The 19,954-nt window shown below is 31.8% G+C and overlaps 1 protein-coding gene across 1 annotated transcript; it reads right to left on the minus strand.

Moving 5' to 3' along the window:
* Positions 1 to 12,690: 12,690 nt before the first annotated feature.
* LOC109157988 (protein ZINC INDUCED FACILITATOR-LIKE 1-like) lies at positions 12,691 to 18,344 on the minus strand. Its single transcript, XM_019305799.1, has 17 exons — positions 18,079 to 18,344; positions 17,875 to 17,915; positions 17,101 to 17,161; positions 16,899 to 17,001; positions 16,666 to 16,768; positions 16,465 to 16,518; positions 16,213 to 16,275; positions 16,031 to 16,080; positions 15,861 to 15,936; positions 15,063 to 15,251; positions 14,875 to 14,962; positions 14,665 to 14,750; positions 14,448 to 14,555; positions 14,265 to 14,309; positions 14,037 to 14,125; positions 13,266 to 13,309; positions 12,691 to 12,946 (listed from the first exon to the last, which is right to left on the minus strand). The coding sequence occupies exons 1-17, from the start codon at positions 18,251 to 18,253 to the stop codon at positions 12,849 to 12,851; spliced, it is 1,473 nt and encodes a 490-aa protein (XP_019161344.1). The 5' UTR covers positions 18,254 to 18,344; the 3' UTR covers positions 12,691 to 12,848.
* Positions 18,345 to 19,954: the final 1,610 nt, after the last annotated feature.

Below are 19,954 nucleotides of genomic sequence, written 5' to 3' on the forward strand. Positions count from 1 at the left end.
AATATTTATTTACATATGCATGAACATCTCCGATATTATATTGCGTTGATATACTTTGAAATACTTATTTAAAAATAATCATTGGGCATTATCCCATTCGCGCAAAGCGCGTAAAAAAACTAGTATATAAATACATAAAAACAAAATAAAGGATAAAAAGGAATTTTCAAAAAAGTATAATATTTTAGTAAAATTTAATTTTGTTAAATTTATGGTTTAGGTAATTTAAGTTTTCATTAATATATATTTAATATTAGTCTTGTTTTAATTGTCTTAATAAAATTTTTTAAATGATATAATTTGTGTTTAATAATATAAACTTATGCATAAGTATTTAATTAAAAAAATATATAAATACATAAAAATAAAATAAAGGATATAAAAGAATTTGACAAAAAAAAAACATAATATGAACAGAGAATTTGAAATAAGATTGGTAACATATAATTGTAATAATATAATCAAAGGAGATGAAATAAGATTCATAACTTGTAATTATAATAATATGACCAGAGGAGTCAAAATAAGAATTTTAACTTGTAATTGTAATAATATGACAAGAGGAGTAGAAATAGGATTTCTAACTTGTAATTATAAAAATATGACAAGAGAAGTCGAAATAAGATTTGTAACTTGTAATTGTAATAATATGACCAAACGAGTTGAAATAAGATTTGTAACTTGTAATTGTAATAATATGATAAAAGAAGTAGAAATAAATTAACTTGGGGGGTGTGGCTAAGTGGAAAACACTCATCCATCCTTAACCTTTGATTAAGGATTCAATCCTTGACTTTGGGTATGGAGCAGATGGACAGCTATGGCCGTTTGGAACGAGGGCCTCCAGATTTAGAAGACAGTGGTCATGGTCGTCGTTGTGAAGAAGAGTTTTTAATATTATTTGATTTAATCTTGTTTCTACTCCTCTTGTCATATTAGTACAATTAAAATTTACAAATCTATTATTGAACATGAACCACAGAGGCTAAACCTTTGCGCACTGCGCACAAGGAGCCCCCCTCACTCCCTCACTTTCAAATCTATTATTGAACATGAACCACAGAGGCTAAACCTTTGCGCACTGCGTACAAGGAGCCCCGAACACTTTGAGAAGTTGCTCCTTATTTGATTTAATCTTGTTTCTACTCATTTTGAGAAGTTGCTCCTTATTTGATTTAATCTTGTTTCTACTCCTCTTGTCATATTAGTACAATTAAAATTTACAAATCTATTATTGTCTTGTTTCTAGTCCTCTTGTCATACAATTAAAATTTGCAAATCTATTATTGAACGGCTAAACCTTTGCGTACTGCACACAATGAGCCCCCCTCACTTTGTGAAGTTGCTCTCACACTGCCGCTGGTGAGACCCGATCCCTTGTCATTCTTCCAAAGTTTCACCTCTATGACCAGTTGAGGTACCCATGCAGGCATCTACTCCTCTTTTCATATTATTATAATTACAAGTTAAAAATCTTATTTTGACTCCCTTGGTTATCATCATATTATTACAATTACAAGTTACAAATCTTATTTCAACTCCTCGACCATATTATTATAATTACATGTGACCAATCTTATTTCAACTTCTCTGGTCATATTATGTTTTTTTTTTTTTTTTAAATTTTATGTTAAGTCCTTTTATTATCATTTTTTATTTTTATGTATTTATATATTTTGTTAAATACTTATACATAAATTTTATTCTATTAAACATAAATTATATCATTTAAAATATTTTATCATGACAATTAAAACAAGACTAATGTTGTATATATATTAATTATAAATTAAATTATCTAAACCAAAATTTAACCAAAAAAATTGTACTAAAATGTTTTTTTGTTAAATCATTTTATATGACTTATTTTATTTTGATTAATGAATGATTTGGTCCCTCAATTATTAGCGAACTGTCAAATGTAGTTCCTTAATCGCTTATTCATCGATTTGGTTCCCGAAAATAATTATTTTTAGTCGATTTAGTCCCTCCGGCCATCGACGAAAGACGGCCTGAGGGACTAAATCGACTAAAAATAATTGTTTTCGGGGACCAAATCAATGAATAAGCAATTGAGGGGCTACATTGACAGTTCGCTAATAATTGAGGGACCAAATTGTTCATTAACTCTTTTATTTTTTTATGTATTTATATATTTTGTTAAACAATTATACATAAGTTTTATATTATTAAACATAAATTATATCATTTGAAAGATTTTATTAAGAAAATTAAAATAAGATTAATATTGAATATAAATGAATTAAAAATTACCAGGACTATGTGGTCCAATGGTATCCGGGTTGGACTTCCATTTGGAAGATTATAAGTTCGAGCCTCAGTGGAGGCGTTATTGGTTTCTTTGTGTTTCAGTAGGTTGAGAAAGTTTCTTTGTGTTTCAGTAGGTTGAGAAAGTATATGAACAGATACTAATAAAATATAATTAGCAGGACCACATAGTCCTGGTAATTTTTAGTTATGCCATTGGACCACATAGTCCTGGTAATTTTATTGAAACTAATAAAATATATTTTATTGAAACTAATAAAATATAATTTGTGGCATAAATGATAATATTTTAGTACAATTTTATTTCGTTAAAATTATGATTTAAGTAATTTAATTTTTAATTAATATATATTCAATATTAGTGTTGTTTTTTTTTTTTTCTTTTGAAAACATATTAGTGTTGATTTAATCGTCTTAATAAAATATTTCTAATAATATAATATAATTTATATTTAATAATATAAAGTTTATATAGAAGTATTTAAGAAAATATAAATTACCTAAACCATAATTTTAACCATAATTCCTGATGTAGCTAGGTGACCATAATAATTCCATAAAGCTTTAATACACTGCAATTCTGGTTCTACTCTTCTAATTCTCGCCTCATAAGCCTCAATCATTCTGAGACCATCAACCCGGCCCATTATCAATTCCTCTAGTAGAATTTAACAAAATTAAATTATAAATTTAATTTTTAATTAATATATATTCAATATTAAGTTTGTTTTAATTGTCTTAATAATAAAATATTTCTAATGATATAATTTATTTTTAATAATATAAAATTTATGTAGAAGTATTTTACAAAATATATAAATACATAAAAATAAAATAAAAGATATAAAAGAAATTAAAAAAAAATATTTTAGTACGATAAAAAACTATCATGTCAGAACTTTTGAACTTTTTAAATGAAAAGTAACATTAACCTTATATAAGGTTAAACAACTTTTTTTTTTTTTTTTTTTTTTTTTTTTTTTTGGAACTAAACAACATAATGTCAAACCACATGCTTATTCTATTTTTACCTCTTTGGCCCCAATGAAATTTCATAATATATATATATATATATATATATATATATATATATATATATATATATATATATATATATATATATATATCTTGTTTTAATTGTCTTGTAGAATTTAAAAAAATTAAATTCTAAATTTAATTTTTAATTAATATATATTCAACATTAGTCTTGTTTTAATCATTTTAATAAAATATTTCTAATGATATAATTTATGTTTAATAATATAAAATTTATGTAGAAATATTTTACAAAATATATAAATACATAAAAATAAAATAAAGGATATAAGCGGATTTTTTTTATTTAAAAAAAAACATAATATTTTAGTACAACAAACAACTATCATGTCAGAACTTTTTTAAATGAAAAGTAACATTAACCATATGTAGGGTTAAATGACTTTTTTCTTGGAACTAAACAACATAATGTCTGACCACATGCATATTCCATTTTTGGTCTTGGACGCTCTCCTAGATCATGATGCGGGCGGTGCCCTCGTTCGTAGAATTAGATAGTTTTGAGGTCTAGCCTCTCTTTCCTCACCAAAAAAAAAAAATATTTCATTTTTGGTATCTGACACCGTACCTCTTTGGCCCCAAGAAATATCCTATATATATATAGTTGCATTGTAGGTTCCATTAATTAGATTTGTGGTTGAGGTAGTCAGGTAGGTGAGGGGTGTGGCGGCTCGAATTAGAGTTTCATTAAATGAACCAACACCAACAAAAGCAGCTAGTTTTGCTTCTTCTTCTTTTTTTTTTTTTTTTTCGTTTGTATCTCTTATTCTATTTTGCTTGAGGATGATTAGTAAAGTTTAAGTATAGTCTGATGATCCGTTGAAGACATGAGGAATCTAATTCAGTCTGACGTTTCGGGCGCGCCTACTTGCACAATTAGGATGTTGCAGCCCTTTCCTGTGGATTTCCTAGGTGTTGATGATCCTAGCCCTTAGGCAAGCAAAAAGTCTAAAAGAATGGTCATGTTTAATTTATAACCCTTTGAATAAACGAAAATAATAAATGTATTTTTATTTTCTACTCTCAAAACTTTTACCTTTACATATAAAATTTTAATATATACATTTGTATTGAGATTCATATAAAAAAATAGTTTATTATTGCTCGCCACATTAGGAGTACAATTTAGGAAGTAAAATTTAAGAATTCATGTAGAGAACTCTAAAAACAATTATTAGTAAGTTTTTGTGCAATAGAAGGCTTTTACTTGTCTAGTTTGATTTGAAGCTAAGTGTTTTAACTTTTAAGTAGGGGTGGACAATTCAGTTCGGTTTATCCGAACCGAACCAAACTAATAATAGAAAATTGAACAGTTCGGGATTCTTGTAAATTAAATGGTTCAGTACCGGACCGAATTGAAATCGAACAGTTTGGCAAAAACTTAACCGAACCGAATACTATATGATTTTTAATAATAATAATAATAATAATAATAATAATAATAATAATAATAATAATAATAATAAAGTAAATCCAAGTCATTTGATCCCTCCTCCGCCGTTCAGTTCTTATTCTCACTAGTATCTCCCTTAAATTTTTTATTCGATTTCTCTATAGCTTGTTCTCTAATATACATTGCACTTTTGTTGTTTGTCGCAATTGTTCTTTATCTCACAAATTTAGGGATGTAAACGAATCGAATCGAGTCAAATATCTCAGTATTCGATTCGAATTTGACTATATATTCGAATATTCGTATTCGTATTCGTTTAATATTTGAATATCAAATTTCATTCGTATTCGATTCGACCAGTTTATTCGAATATATTCGATTCGAATCGATTATTCGACTACGAAATGCCTAACTTAATTTTTTACAAAATTCTCCAATAAATTAAGATAAAATGTAATACAAATTTATATTTAAATAGTATAAAATATTCGAATACTATTCGAATCGAATACACTCTAATTCGTATTCGTATTCGAAAAATATTCGAATCGAAAAAATTATTCGAATTCGGATTCGTATTTGAAATATTCAAATTCGAATCAACATCTTCGAACTCGAATCACGAATCGAATTTTTTTTATGTGATTTGTTTACACCCCTACTCACAATTATATCTAACTTGAGTTATATTTACAATATTCAGTATTTTCCTTAGTTTCATGTTTTTATAAATTTAATGTGTTTTACCGTCATTCTAATTTTGATTTCCAGTGCACTAGAATTATTTTCTAGTACTGGAATATATTTCGAGTGCACTAGCAATGATAGATTTTGTCTAAAAATTAACTATATATACTTGACACTTGTTCTTCTAATACCAACTATACAGATAGATGATTATTCATCTTGTCAATAAAAATATTCCAAGTGAACCAACTGAAGAGTCGGTTGTGCAAAAAAATTAACTTATGCTTGGTAATTAGTACTTAGTATTGTGTTTGAATTTTGGATTGCTATTTTATTATATAATGTTTAGAGTTTGGATTTGGATTTGGATTATGTGAATATGTATTGTTTGGTAGTATGTTCAGAAAATTAGGAAATGTTGAAATTTGGGGATCTTAAATCGAACCGAATTAAATCTGAACCGAAATCGATCCGTTTCAAATCGAACTGAAATTGAACCGAACTCTAATGTTAAATTAAATGGTTTAACATTTTTTTAAAACCGAAATCGAATAAAACCAAACCGAAATTCAAAACGCCCACCCCTAATTTTAAGTGCTAAAAATAGTGTGCGTATGTTTGAGTTCGAGTTGATAATAAACAAATTAAAAAAGTAAGAGATAGGTAGGGGTGGAAATAGGCCGAGCCGAGCCGAGCTTTGGAAAATTAGGCCTGGGCCTGTTACGAAAATCTAAAGCCTAGGCCTGGGCCTGAGCCTGTATGTAGGCTTTTTGTTAGGCTCAAGCCTGAGCCTGCAATTAGTCTGGCCTGGCCTGAAGCCTTTTTAAAGCCTGTTTAATATTTAGGTCATTAAAAAGGGCTTCAAAGTATGTCCTACCCTAGCCTATTAAAGCCTACATGTTAAGACTTTTTAAAAACTTTAGTATATCTAAATAATATATACTGGCCTATATATATATATATATATATATATATATATATATATATATATATATATATATATATATATATATATATAGGCCAGGCCTGTAGGCCTGAAGGCCGAGCCTGGTATATATAGGCCTGGCCTGTTTAGTTTAATAGGCTTTGAAATTGGCTCAAGCCTGGCCTTTTTACTAAACGAGCTAGGCCTAACTAGGCTTTAATTAGGCCATGACATAGGCCCCTACAAGGGGCCTGGCCTATTCCCACCCCTAGAGATAGGGTAATCGACTCAAAATTTTTATAGTGATTAGTTTGGGAACATCCTACACCAGTTGTTAGGAATAAGTATAAATAGATTTTTATATATAATTCATAGTATAAATATGACTAATATTTAGACCCCAATATTTTCATATGTAAAGTCTAAAAAATAGGTTTTTTTTATTTTTATTTTTATTTTTAATGCAATAATAGCTAAGTGCTAAGCTATATAGAAGAAGTCCAACACAGTAGAAGTTTGCTCATGACATCATGATGATGTCATCAACAACAGGAAATGACCCTAGCACAAGTTTGTCATATGGGCAAGGATTCACAATCAATAGGAGTCTAGATGATGGCGTAAGATATGGTGTCAACTATAGGGATTTATGGTGTGTTTGGAATCGGAATCAGAATGGATATCAAATACTTGGTAATGGTAATGAGTTTTGGTAAAAGTATTTAACATGTTTGGTAGTAAGGTGTAATAGGAATGGTTACTAATAGTAGTGCTTGAGAATGAATAAGGGAATGAAACCCTTATTTTATTTGAGTATGAATTTTTCAATTGATGGAGCATTCGAAAACCATAGTAGTGTTCTAAAAACATATCAACCAAACAACAACAATCACTTTCATACTCATTTCTATGGGCAAAATCCACCAACCAAACACACCCTTAAAGCACCCTCATCAACTCTTGATTTTTAACGGTTTTTGAGATACCAATTAGGAGATGGAAGAAAAAAAGGAAGAAAAAGAAAAAAGAAAAAATATGACAAAAGAAAAACAAACCAAAAAAAAAAGAGTAAATACCCAAAATCGTCATCGACTATAATGGTTTTTTTCAATTTCGTCCTAAACGACTTTGGTGACCTAATATCGTCCTAGACTTTTGTGTTTCGCTCAATTTAGTCCTCCATTTGTTATTCCGTCAAATTGGTGTTAAATAAAGGGACAATTCAGTAATGTCAATATTGATCTCTCTTTACTTTCAACTTGTGAAGTGCGAAATTCCTCTTTCTTGTACGAATTACACCCAGAATTACTCCCGGACCTGCAAATCAAATTTTATATTCGCAGTTTTAGGAGTAATTCTGGGAGTAATTCGTAAAAAAAAAAAAGAATTTCGCAGTTCACATGTCTATGAGTAAAGAGATGCCAATATTAAAATTACTGAATTGTCTATTTATTTAACACCAAATGGATAGAATAACAAATAAGGGACTAAATTGAGAAAAACACAAAAGTCTGGGACTAAATTGAGCGAAACACAAAAGTTTGGGATGATATTAGGTCACCAAAGTCGTTTAGGACGAAATTGAGAAAAACCACTATAGTCGAGGACGATTTTGGGTATTAACTCAAAAAAAAAAAAACATAAAGTATTACTTACGCACCCAATAGGCACGTGGGCGCGAATATTACGCCACACGCGCATACCTGAGCTGCCTTTTTTCATGCCCTCTTTTTACTTGGGCCCTACAAAAAATCAAAATTTGCTATATAAAAAAATCTTCTAAAAAATCAACCTTCCCATTAGTTCCAAAATCATAGCATGATTTTTTCTTCCTAAAAAACTAAGCAAAAATTCCTATTGGGGATGCTCTTATAAACCATAGAAAGGTCATCGAGCAGCATGAGTCTAGATAGTGGCGTAATTGATTACGTTAGCACAACACGACTTGCAATAGAAAAAGTCTTAATCAAGTAGCATAAAATTTCAAGGGGCTGAGCATAGGGTTGAAGACATCAAGACCTTTTTGCACGTCAAGACTTTTGATGAGTCAGTAAAAGTTTTGGACAAAATGAGTTTTAGGGTAACACAACTTATATGACAACAAGACTTGATGACAATATGACTTTTCAATGCAAGCAGCAAGACTTTCGATAAGCAACAGAGCGTATAACAGGAAATGACGATAAACAGCTAGACATCTCGATCAACATTCACTACAAGATCGTTATTGCCTTTTATGGAAAGAAGCCTTGAAAGTCACTAAAAAGTGAATTTTAGGACAAGTTGCAAGTAGCTACTGGACGTCTTCAACACTTATCAAATCGCAAGCAAATTATTTTGTTGAAGTTGGCGATTCAAATTTGTTTCCCTCAAACAATTTTTTTTTCTTTTAAATTTAGCTATAAATGGAGGAGAATACGTCCATCATCACCCTCTAGACTTTTTTCAAGTTAACCCGATCCATCGTCACTCTTCTCCATAACTAATACAATGAGGTTTCAATGTTTCATTAGTATGATAAAAAATTACAAATAAAAAGTTAGTCTTTTACACTAGTTGCAAACTAAGCCAATTAAGTTACTTGCTAAAACTCATCTTGATAGTCCTTTGAATGGCTTTTAACACTAGGGCACATGTTCTTTAGCGTCTGATATTCAACGTCAAGGGTCGTCCACCAAGTCGTCTTAAGAGAAAATCTCCAACCTTTGCAAAGAATGATGGTGTTTGTCTTATGAAGGCTAATGGGCATAATCTAGATGACTCTTAAAGATTTGGATTTAAGAAATTCAAGACTCGTTGAAAAGATCCGATCGAGAATGATCTACAACTTCTATGTTTTGTGTTTCTTGAAATTCTAGCTTTATCAAGACCAAAATCTAGTGTGAAGCTGGTTGTATTTATTGTTGATTAGTCATTTATTTTAATTTATCAATTCATTGTTATATATTTAGACTAGATAATAAAATTACAATTAGTATTAGTACCCCCGGAGGGGGGGGGGGGGAGGTGGAGGCTTTCAGGTTTCGGTCCGGTTTTTTTTTTTTTTCGATTTCGGTTTTTTTATTTTAAAAAAGTTAAACCATTTGGTTTAACATTAGAGTTCGGTTCGGTTTGAAACGGTTCTGTTTCGATTTGGATTAAACTCGGTTCGGTTTAAAATCTCCAAATTTCAACATTTCTTAATTTTTCGAACATACTACCAAACAATACATATTCACATCATCACATAATCCAAATCCAAACTCTAAACATTATATAGCAAACTAGCAATTCAAAGTTCAAACACAATACTAAGTACTAATTAGCAAGCATCAGTTAACTTTTTTGCACAACCGACTCTTCAAATGGTTCACTTGAAATATTTTTATAGACAAGATGAATAATCATCTATCTGTATAGTTGATATTAGAAGAACAAGTGTCAAGTACTATATAGTTAATTTTTGGACACTATCTGTCATTGCTAGTACACTCGAAATATATTTCAGTACTAGAAAATAATTCAGTGCACTGGAAATCAAAATTAGAATGATTGTAAAGCACATTAAATTAATAGAAACATGAAACTAAGGAAAATACTGAATATTGTAAATATAACTCAAGTTAGATATAATTGTGAGGTAACGAACAATTGCGACAAACAACAAAAGTGCAATGTAGAGAACAAGGTATAAAGAAATCAAATAAAAAAAATTTAAGGGAGATACCAGTGAGAATAAGAATTGAACGACGGGTAAACATCAAGGGACTTGGATTTACTTCTTTATTATTATTATTATTATTATTATTATTATTATTATTATTAAAAAATCATATGGTATTCGGTTCTGTTCAATTTCGATTTCGGTTCGATACCGAACCGTTCAATTTTTTATTACTAATTCGATTAAGATAAATTGAACCGAATTATCCACCTCTAATTATAATTAGTACTTGTAGTCCATGTAGGCTACGACACTTGTTATTCAAAAGCGATAGGTACACTTAATCAGATTTGTTATTATTGCAAATCAAGTATCATTAAGTATAATGCTTTCATATTTTTATTTGATAGATAATTGAGCGGCTGAAAATGGAGTTAATTTACTTGACGTTTTGTTTAGAATAACTTATTTGGAAGTTTATATCTAGCTAGTTTAAAATAATAGTTTATTTTGAATATTACTCAATTTCAAAATAGTGTTTCAAAAATGAGTTCCTTAGCTTTAACTTTTTTTAAAAAAAAAATTATCCTTATTATTTTTAAAAGTAGTGTTTCAAAAATGAGTTCCTTAGCTTTTAACTTTTTTTTAAAAAAAAAATTATCCTTATTATTTTTAAACAAGGACATCATCCATCCATGATCCACCCATCCCAATTAATTTAAATGTTATCCCTCTCTCCTATTTTTTTTTTTCCTTCTCAAATTTCCTCTAAATTTACTCTTCTTTTCTCTCTAGTAATAATTAGTAAAGCTTACTACTTAAGTTTTCTGATGACTCTACCATTATCAACTTTGTTTATCTAGACTCTTAAATTTGTCAGATTCCCTTCTATTCCACACTCTAATTAATTGCAAGTTCACTAAGATATTTTATTTATAATTTATTGAGTTTGCCATTCACAAACTCTACCAATTGACTACTTGTCTACTAACAATCAGTTTATTTTTACTGTTTGATGTTTTATTGATCGTAAGTATGCAAATTGTATGTTTGCTAAAATATGATTTTATTGATTATTTATCTACTGGCTAGACTTAGTGTATAACGTTTTGAGTCTTATTTTGGTCTTTATTACAAGTTATTCAACAAATGGCTCCGCCACAGTTAAGTTCTCGATCGGTCTCTCTTGCTTTTAAGACAATTGCAGGTTATGATGAAGAAGGTGAAGATTTTTCATGGATTTGGAAGCTGAAGTGCAACGAAAGAGTCAAGATGTTCATCTGGATCGTTGTTAAAGGTCAGTTGCTGACAAATGTGGAGCGCAAGCGGAGATGAATGATTGAAGATGGTTCTTGTTCTAGGTGTGGAATGGACACTAGTACAAAATTGCACATCTGTCACGGTTGAAAATGACTTTTCGTAACTATTGTACAACAATCGCGGATGCTAGGATAGGTGAAAGCTTTGGACTTTCCGCTTTCTTGTGCCTATTGGAAGAGATGTTTCAGTCCCACCACTTTCCGGCTTACACACTTAGGAGACGTGAACGGCTGGATCAAGTCCAATTGCGGGCATCAGAGGCTCTGGGATGGGTCTAAACTGATTGGGGGTACTAAAATGGTTATCAATGTATTACTTATCATCATTAAATTTTATCTAAACATAATTCCTGACAGTTAGGGATCCCTTCTTCTCCCTCAGGTCACTTAGAAAATTTGAAATTATATATGTGGCTCCCTAACAAACCCACCATATACATGTAAGATCATCTATAAAATAATAAAACCCCTTTGACTTGACACTTGCTAAAAAAAAGGCTCATGATTTTTTTTTTCTTTTTCATTTTCACTTAAAAATTATGGCCTGTTTGGTAAATGATTGTTACTTGTTAGCTGTTAGTTAATTGAGTTAATTAGAAGGTATAACTAGTTGATAACATTAGCTGATAGTAGAAAAGTGTTTGGAAAATTGGTTAGAGTGTTAGCTGATAGTTGTTTGGTATAATTTTTTTTCTAAAAAAAACTAATTGAAAAAGTTGCTTGGAGTAGCTTTTTGAATTTTAGCATTTTGGAGTTACAAAAAATTAATGCACCATACACTTATATTTATTTTTTTTTAACCAAATCAAACAGTTAATAGTGGTCAAATAAGCCAAAATTAACTTATAAGCTAACTATTTACTCCCGACCTCTCTTAATGGAAGAAAGTGCACGACCACTCACGCCAACCAAGATGGTTGAAATAAAGGTTTAATTCTAATACACTATAACCAATATGGTTGGTGTAGTGGTTCAACACCTCGTCCCTTAAGCATGAGGTTGGGTGGTTTGATCCCCACTCATGTAAATGGAGCAAACCATTCGGCCAGTCCCCCACCACTTAGTGAAACACAATTAAATGAGCATTTTTAAATGGAGCAAACCACATGAGCATTTTTACTGTTACCCTGCATGGTCCCACGAGTATTAGCAAAATGACAGTTTTGGTCCACATGTTTAATTCTACCAATTTTAATCCATAATTATTGTTTTTGTACTAATTTTCATCCATGACTATTGGTTTAGTACAAAAATTTATCACGCCGGTCATCCATTCGTTTAAGACATGCCAAAATATGAAATTTTTAGGGGTATTTTCGTCCTTATCAAATTAAGACTCCAATTTGAACATAAATAAAGAGATTTAAGTCTTAAGATCTATCACAATTCGCAATTTTCCTCAAATAAAAAAAGTGAAGTGTTACATGATTATGCATTGGGTGTAAAAGTCAAACATGATTATAACATACATCCGGTGATACATATATAAGAAAAGAGCTAATAATTAAATTGGAAAGCATTATTTATGTGATTGATCTATTTGGCACTTTGGCGTTCAACAAGAAATGGCTTAAATGTGAGGAGCACTCCGATTGCCTCCACCACATTCAACACAAAGAAAACCATCTGGCTACCTGCACGCATGCATGCATTATTTTATTGTTCATCAAGCTAATTGGATGTGTCTTTCTTATGTTAGTTCTACTGTTAGTGATTGTCGTGCTATTCTGAACACTTTAGGTGTATGTCGTGTTGTTCACATTAGTCGGTCAGTGAACCAGTTTGCTCACGTTCTTACTAAAGCAGTTGGTTCTCATGCTGGTTCTTGCTCGTGGGAAGCTGAACCTTCGACTTTTGTTCATGCTTTCTTGATGAGTTAATACAATTATTTTTGTGTTTGCTTTCAAAAAAAAAAAAAAAAAAACAAATTTAAGCAAAGAAGAAATAGTATACCAGGAAGGATTGCAGCATCTTGACGCGTTTGTGCCCATGAAAAGCTACACAAATTCAAAAGCGGCTACGTAATTTAGCTGCTATGCATGCATGCATATATGCAGTAGCATTCCCTTAGGTTTGGGGTTCAACTTTTTTTGAAAGAATATATGCAGTAGCATTATATTTTGAAATTACTTTAATTTAAGCAGCAACGTAACGTAACGAGTAAATACCAATTTTTTTGTTTTTTAAGGTAGTAAATACCAATTTGATCCCACGATGAGTATTAGCAAATAAAATGATAGTTTTGGTTCACATATTTAATCATTACCAATTTTCATCCAACGGCTATTGTTTTTTAACCAAAATTGATCATGTCAATCACCCCTCCAACTAAAACATGTCGAAATGTGTAACTTTTAAGGATATTTTTGTTCATTCATTTATAATATATATGCCAATTCCATTAATGTATGAACTCTCATCCAATATATGCGCCAATTCACCTACCAGGGGTGACGTTGTTGATCAATTGGCATATTATATATGAATGGACAAAAATACCCTTACAAATTGTGCATTCCAGCATGTTTAATCCGAATGAAGGGGTGACTCGCTTAATCAATTTTGACACGAAAACAATAGTGGTTGGATGAAAATTGGCACTGATTAAACATGTAAACCAAAATCGTCATTTTGCTAATACTCGTAAGATCAGACAAAATTTGGTATTTTCTCTATAACGTATACCTAAATGATGATACAGAAATGCATGGGTTAGTTGCTTACAGTGTTCCCCCTCCTGCTGGAGCTATGGCTTTGAAGATTGACATTGTTGTCATTGCAAGGCCATTAGCTGCTCCTCTTTGGTTTTGATCCTATATATATATATGGATGCCCCCCCAGCTCAAAGTATCAGATCAGCTTAAAGCCTTAAACTACTCAAACCAAACTATCTAGCTCATAATGAAGAAGCCAATTAAATTAAATTAAATTAAACTTGGCATATTAATTTACCACAGCCTTATTTTGCAGCATAAACATTGCAGTTACGATTGATACCTGATGACAACAACAACAAAAGATTTCAACTTAGAGCATGCATGCAATATAATATAATGGCATTTCGATCTATTCGATATATCAGATAACATATATAAAAGCTAGGTAGGTAGCGCAGTATATATAGTACGTGCTTACACACAAAATATTCTTCATGACAGATGCACAGTTAAGCACCAGTGAAAGGGTAATTCCAGATAATGTTGCTATATAGGAGTAACTTGTCAGGAGGGGTATTGACACCAGCTGCAAATTAATTAAATTAAATCATATATATATGCCAGGAATGTTATTGTAACTGGTTAATTAAGCATTTTAATCTTAAACAAGGGATGAGAAGGAATGAAACGCTTACTCCTCCAACACGTGCTATCAGTCTTGGACCCAAATTCCTGTCAAAAAATGGATAAATGCAGGATTGGAAGACTAGCAGACCAAAACCTGAAACAATTCAATATAATTAATGGACAAGTTAGCTATAATAATATTTCCGATCCATACATATATATAGTTGTGAAATGGCATGTTTGTATGTATTAAAAGTAGTGAGAAACTGAGAATTGACCTGAGATAGCAAGAACAACCCCAACATCATTAGATGAATAACTTAAACCTCCAATCCTTCTTGGGCTCTCAGCCCATAATGAAAATATCTGCAGAAGCAAATCACAGCTTTAATTAATTAATTTAAGCAAATAATTAAGATCGATCCTATCTATCTATGACAGAGATAGCATATATATATGTATGTACCTCTGTATAGGCCATATCATGAAAAGAGAAGACACAATACACAATGATGGATGAAATCAATGGCCAGTTCTTGAAAAGGCTTTCTTTGGAAGAAGTTTCTGTTTCAACTTGATGGTGAGCTGCAGCCTCTAACGCCTCATTTGAGTCACATGGTGAAACACTAACTGAATCATGTTTATGCAATGTTTCCTGTAATGTTTGGGTATTAGGAAAAAAAAAAAAACCCGAAACTACAAAGGACATCATTTTTAAACCAATTAAGCAGGAAAGAAGACGCCAAAGACCTTGTGGTCCAATGGCACCAAGTTGCTCTCTTATATGAGAGGTTGTAGACTGCCACATCATTGAGATGTTGGATGCTGGACTTGGCCTCAGACCTCCGCCCAACAATCCCTAGCGTGCTAGACTTGGCCTCATGTCTCTGCCCAACAATCCCCTAGCCACTTGGTGCAGGGTGCAAGGCTTAGCCCTTCACCCGCCTCCGCCTTATAATTCTCCTAGTAGCCACCTAGTGTTAGAGGACTTTGTCCTTTACCAGTCTCTGTCCAACAATCCCCTAGTCACCTGGTTCTCGATATTGGACTTAACCCTTTACCGGTATCAGCCCACCAATTCCCCTAGCCACCTAGTGCTAGAGGACTTTTCCCTTCATCTGCTTTTGATCCGCCCAACAATCCCCTAGCATCATGGTGCTGGACTTGGCCATTCACCGACCTCTGCCCCAACAAAAACAACACATATATATGGAACAAAATGTAGACTGAGATGGTAAGTAAAAGCTAGGTAAAGAAGACATACTGGTATCCAAAACGAACCAATAGCTACTACCAGTGCAAAGAATGAAATGATTAAGCACGGCAAGAGGTACGGAAATCTGCATAACCCAAAGTGCTTTGGAGTCAAGGGAGCAGTTATAGACTTAGAGAAGGTTATACATACAATCATATAAAGCAAGAAAGTGGACTTACCTCCCAAATAAAGAGTCTGGAGAGAACACAGAAGGGTATTTCTCTGCAGGCTTAGTTCAGATGTAAATTAAAAGAAAAAGTGAAGCAAATAAAACTCAGAATTGCCAGTTAAAGAAAGAAGTCTGTCCAAAAATGGATGGCTTTAACCCATATATTATATGCAGTGAATGAGAAAAGTGTACCTGTGAAAGAAAGCCTCCTAAAGATGGACCAATAACTAAGCCTATACCCCATGATATGGTAATCTGAAATAAGCAGTTATAATTATACATTTTTTTTTTAGGAAGTTATAATTATACATGTTTTTGCGTCTTGTAATATGATCAATGTGAATCTTGTAAGAGCAAATATTTGTTTGAAAAGAATGGCATATATATATATATATATATATATATATATATATATATATATATATATATATATATATATATTACCATTGACATTCCCAAGGCTTGGTGTTCTTCATGGAAAAGTTCTGCTGCATATGCCTGGATATTGAGGAAAGGTAAAGCAGTGTATCAATTACCAAAAAGAAAAAACAATACTCAATTTAGTCATTCACTATAGTTATTTTGCTGGATTTAGTCTTTTTTGTATAATGTTGAAAAGATAAGAACAAATTAAATTAAAGGTACCTTTACTGGTCCAAGTAAGCCATTCAAACTTCCAAGAAGAAATCTTGTGATGATTGCCATCCAGAAATTTACACTCAAACCAAAGAGAGTGTTGAGAACAACCCTGAATTGAAACATATCAGCAGCAGATTTAGACCTTGTTAGACATTAAAAAAAAAAAAAAAAAAAAAAAAAAAAAAAAAAAAAAAAGAGGCATGTAGAAATTAATAAGGTTATTGTGTAAATCTACACACACTGCCATGGTGCCAAATACTAAGACTGGTTTCCGGCCATATCGATCAGCCACCATTCCCCAGAACACAGATGTCAGTGCTCTTCCTACCATAAACGATGATCCTTCACAAATTAAAGTTTGGGCAATTTATGAGCACTTACTTACACAATCAAAACTACCAACCCAACCTAGGAATGGGATATGAAAACAAAATGACATACCAATATAACCTGCATAAAAACCTATATCTTCTTCCCGCTTCGCAATCTGGAAATCCCTTACCTGCAGATACATAATATGTAAGACAAGACAAACACATGAACATACATTCAAAGTATCAACTTTTTAAAGGATATATGTTGGGCAGAAGACAGTGAAGGGCCAAGTCCAACACCAGGTGGCTAGGGGAGGCAAATTATGCCGTGAGCACGTGCCCACCTTGCAAGGTGAGCACGTGCCCACCTTGCAAGGTGGGCACGGTTTCATATCCATAATTTTTATACTGTAGATTCATAATTTCTATACTGTAGATTCATAAAATTTATACTCTAGATTCCAATTGTTGAACTCTGTTTTCACAAATCAGAGAACTATATGTTCATAATTGATAACTATACTGTTTAGAAATTATGAATTTACAGTACAGAAATTATGAATCTAAAGTATACACTTTATGAATTTACAGTATAGAAATTATGAATCTACAGTATAGAAATTATGAATATGGAACCGTGCCCACCTAGGTGGGCACGTGCTCACAGCATAACATTCCGCTAGGGGAATATTGGGCTGAGCACCAGGTGACTAGGGGATTATTGGGTGGAGGTCACTGAAGGGCCAAGTCCAGTACCACATGACTAGGGAATTGTTGGGCTGAGATTTAAAAGGTGAAGTCTAGCATCCTGCCTCGGAAAAATGTGGACGTATATAAAGAAATAAAGTTGTGTTTTCACTACCAGCTCTGCTTGATCCTAAGAATATATTAGAGTGCTTACCATGAAATAAAGGAATGGAAACAGGGATGATATTGGAAGTGCTGCAATTTGGAGACATAACAAAGTAAGAGAAGTAAAGAACACACTGAAAATTCAAGTTTTCATCACATACTTAAGAATCTCAAGAATAATAACCAGATTGAATATGGTGTAGAAAGAAAGTGAATTCCATCATGCAACCAAATGAATAACATACATACATACCAGTGGCAAGCACAATAATCCAAACTGTGATGAGGTTCTTGATTGGTAAACCCCTCTGCAATCTCTTCTGCTGCTCCACCTTACATCCTGGGCAGTTTTCATAGTAACAATTCTTCTTCTGCAGGTTACTTAACAACAGTGCCTCCTTGTACTCTGATCCTGATCCCTTCTCCATTTCATCAAATTAAAATTCTCACACAAAACCATTATTTAAGCATAAAAAGAAATGAGTTGTGGCTCCAAGTCAGGGCCGGCCGAGCATGTGCCCAGGATTCCCAACTTTTAGGACCCAAATTATATACATACATATATATTAAAGCCCGTTTGGTTTGATGGAAAATATTTAAAGATAAATGGAATTCAAATTCCATGGAAAATAATTTATCAGGAAAATAGATTCTATTGTTTGGTTGGTGGAAAAGAAATTACTGTGAATATAAATTCTAGGGAAAATGACACTTTTTCTCCTGAGTTATATACTTCTAGCATTTTTTCCCCCTCAATTATTTAGGTAAGCACATTAGCCCCCTCAATCAGGGCCGTATTTTAAATTTTGGTGGCCCTGTTCTGGTAAATAAATGTGGCCCTACCAAAATCACAATTTTTAAAATCAATACATGCAAGTTTCGAACCTTTGACCTCCAAGTTAAAATACAATAAATATACATTTTTACCATCTCTTCATAGAACCTTTTAAGTTTAATTGAAAACTCTTAATTTTTATTTCTAAACTAGCTAGGTAAAAATTAAATATTGGACCTATAAAATTTGGGGCCCCTCTAAAATTGGGGGCCCTGTGCGGTAGCCCAGCTTGCACAGCCTAAAATCCGGCCCTGCCCTCAATTATTTAAAAAGTGGTGCTTTTTCCCCCATGATATATTAAATTGACATTTTTACCCTTATAGTAAACATTTTATTTATTTTACTTCTCCAACAAATTATTGCGTATACGTAGGGATGACCACGGTTCGGTTTGAACTGAACCGGACACTAAAGCAATCGAATTAAAAGTTTCCGGTTATGATTCAGACCTAGAACCCAATATTTAGATGTCAATTTATTAAAATTATGTATCAAAAAAATTGAATCTTGAACCGTGAACCGGCGCCCGGTTCGCGATTTTGAACCGTCTTTATTTTAAAATTTTATTTTTTATTTTAAAATAGTCTAAATTCAACAATAAATGTATTTTATTTTTTCAGTTCGGAACATGAACCGTCCGTTCCGATTCACGATTTTAATAAACTCTAAATATTGGGTTTCGATTCTAAATTGTAATTGGAATATTTCAGTTTGGTTGCTATAGTGTTTGTTTGGTTTGAACCAAATTATGGTCATAATTTGTTGGAGAAAAAAAATAAATGAAATATTTATTTTAAGGGTAAATATGTCCATTTAACATTTCAGGGGGAAAAAATGCTATAGGTATATAACTCAGGGGGAAAAAGTGTCATTTTCCCTAAATTCTATTATTTGGTTGGGTTTAGAATGGTAAGGAATTATGAATATAAAGATCAATTTGCCCTTAACAATAATTTATACATGTGTAATTAATAAATTTTGATGAGGGCAAAATAGTCTAATATTACTATATTTTCTTCTCGACTCATCCGGAAAACAAAATACCAATGTTTAGGTATAATTTTCTTTTCCTTCACTTTTAGGAAGTCAAATTTCCATGGTAAAGATTTTCCATCCAACCAAACAAGGTAAAACAACATTTTCTTACATTTCATGGAAAATCTTTTTTATGGAATTTGATTTCCATCCAACCAAACAATCCCCTTAATGTTGTAAAAATATTATTTGCCTTTACAGTTATAAGTTAGGGTTATATGTTGTCATCTTTCTTAAGCCAGTTATAATTATTTGAGTA

The sequence above is a fragment of the Ipomoea nil genome, unplaced genomic scaffold (assembly GCF_001879475.1).
Source record: "Ipomoea nil cultivar Tokyo-kokei standard unplaced genomic scaffold, Asagao_1.1 scaffold2805, whole genome shotgun sequence".
Classification (NCBI taxonomy): domain Eukaryota; kingdom Viridiplantae; phylum Streptophyta; class Magnoliopsida; order Solanales; family Convolvulaceae; genus Ipomoea; species Ipomoea nil.

Bases quoted from the DNA above. Each gene is read 5' to 3' on its own strand.
- LOC109157988 (XM_019305799.1), bottom strand. From the start codon at position 18,253: ATGGAGAAGGGATCAGGATCAGAGTACAAGGAGGCACTGTTGTTAAGT. The intron at 17,002-17,100 runs GTATGTCATTTT...TAATTTGTGAAG, and splicing joins TTTTTATGCAGGTTATATTG to GATCATCGTTTATGGTAGGA. The intron at 14,556-14,664 runs GTAAGCGTTTCA...ATTAATTTGCAG, and splicing joins TGATAGCACGTGTTGGAGGA to CTGGTGTCAATACCCCTCCT.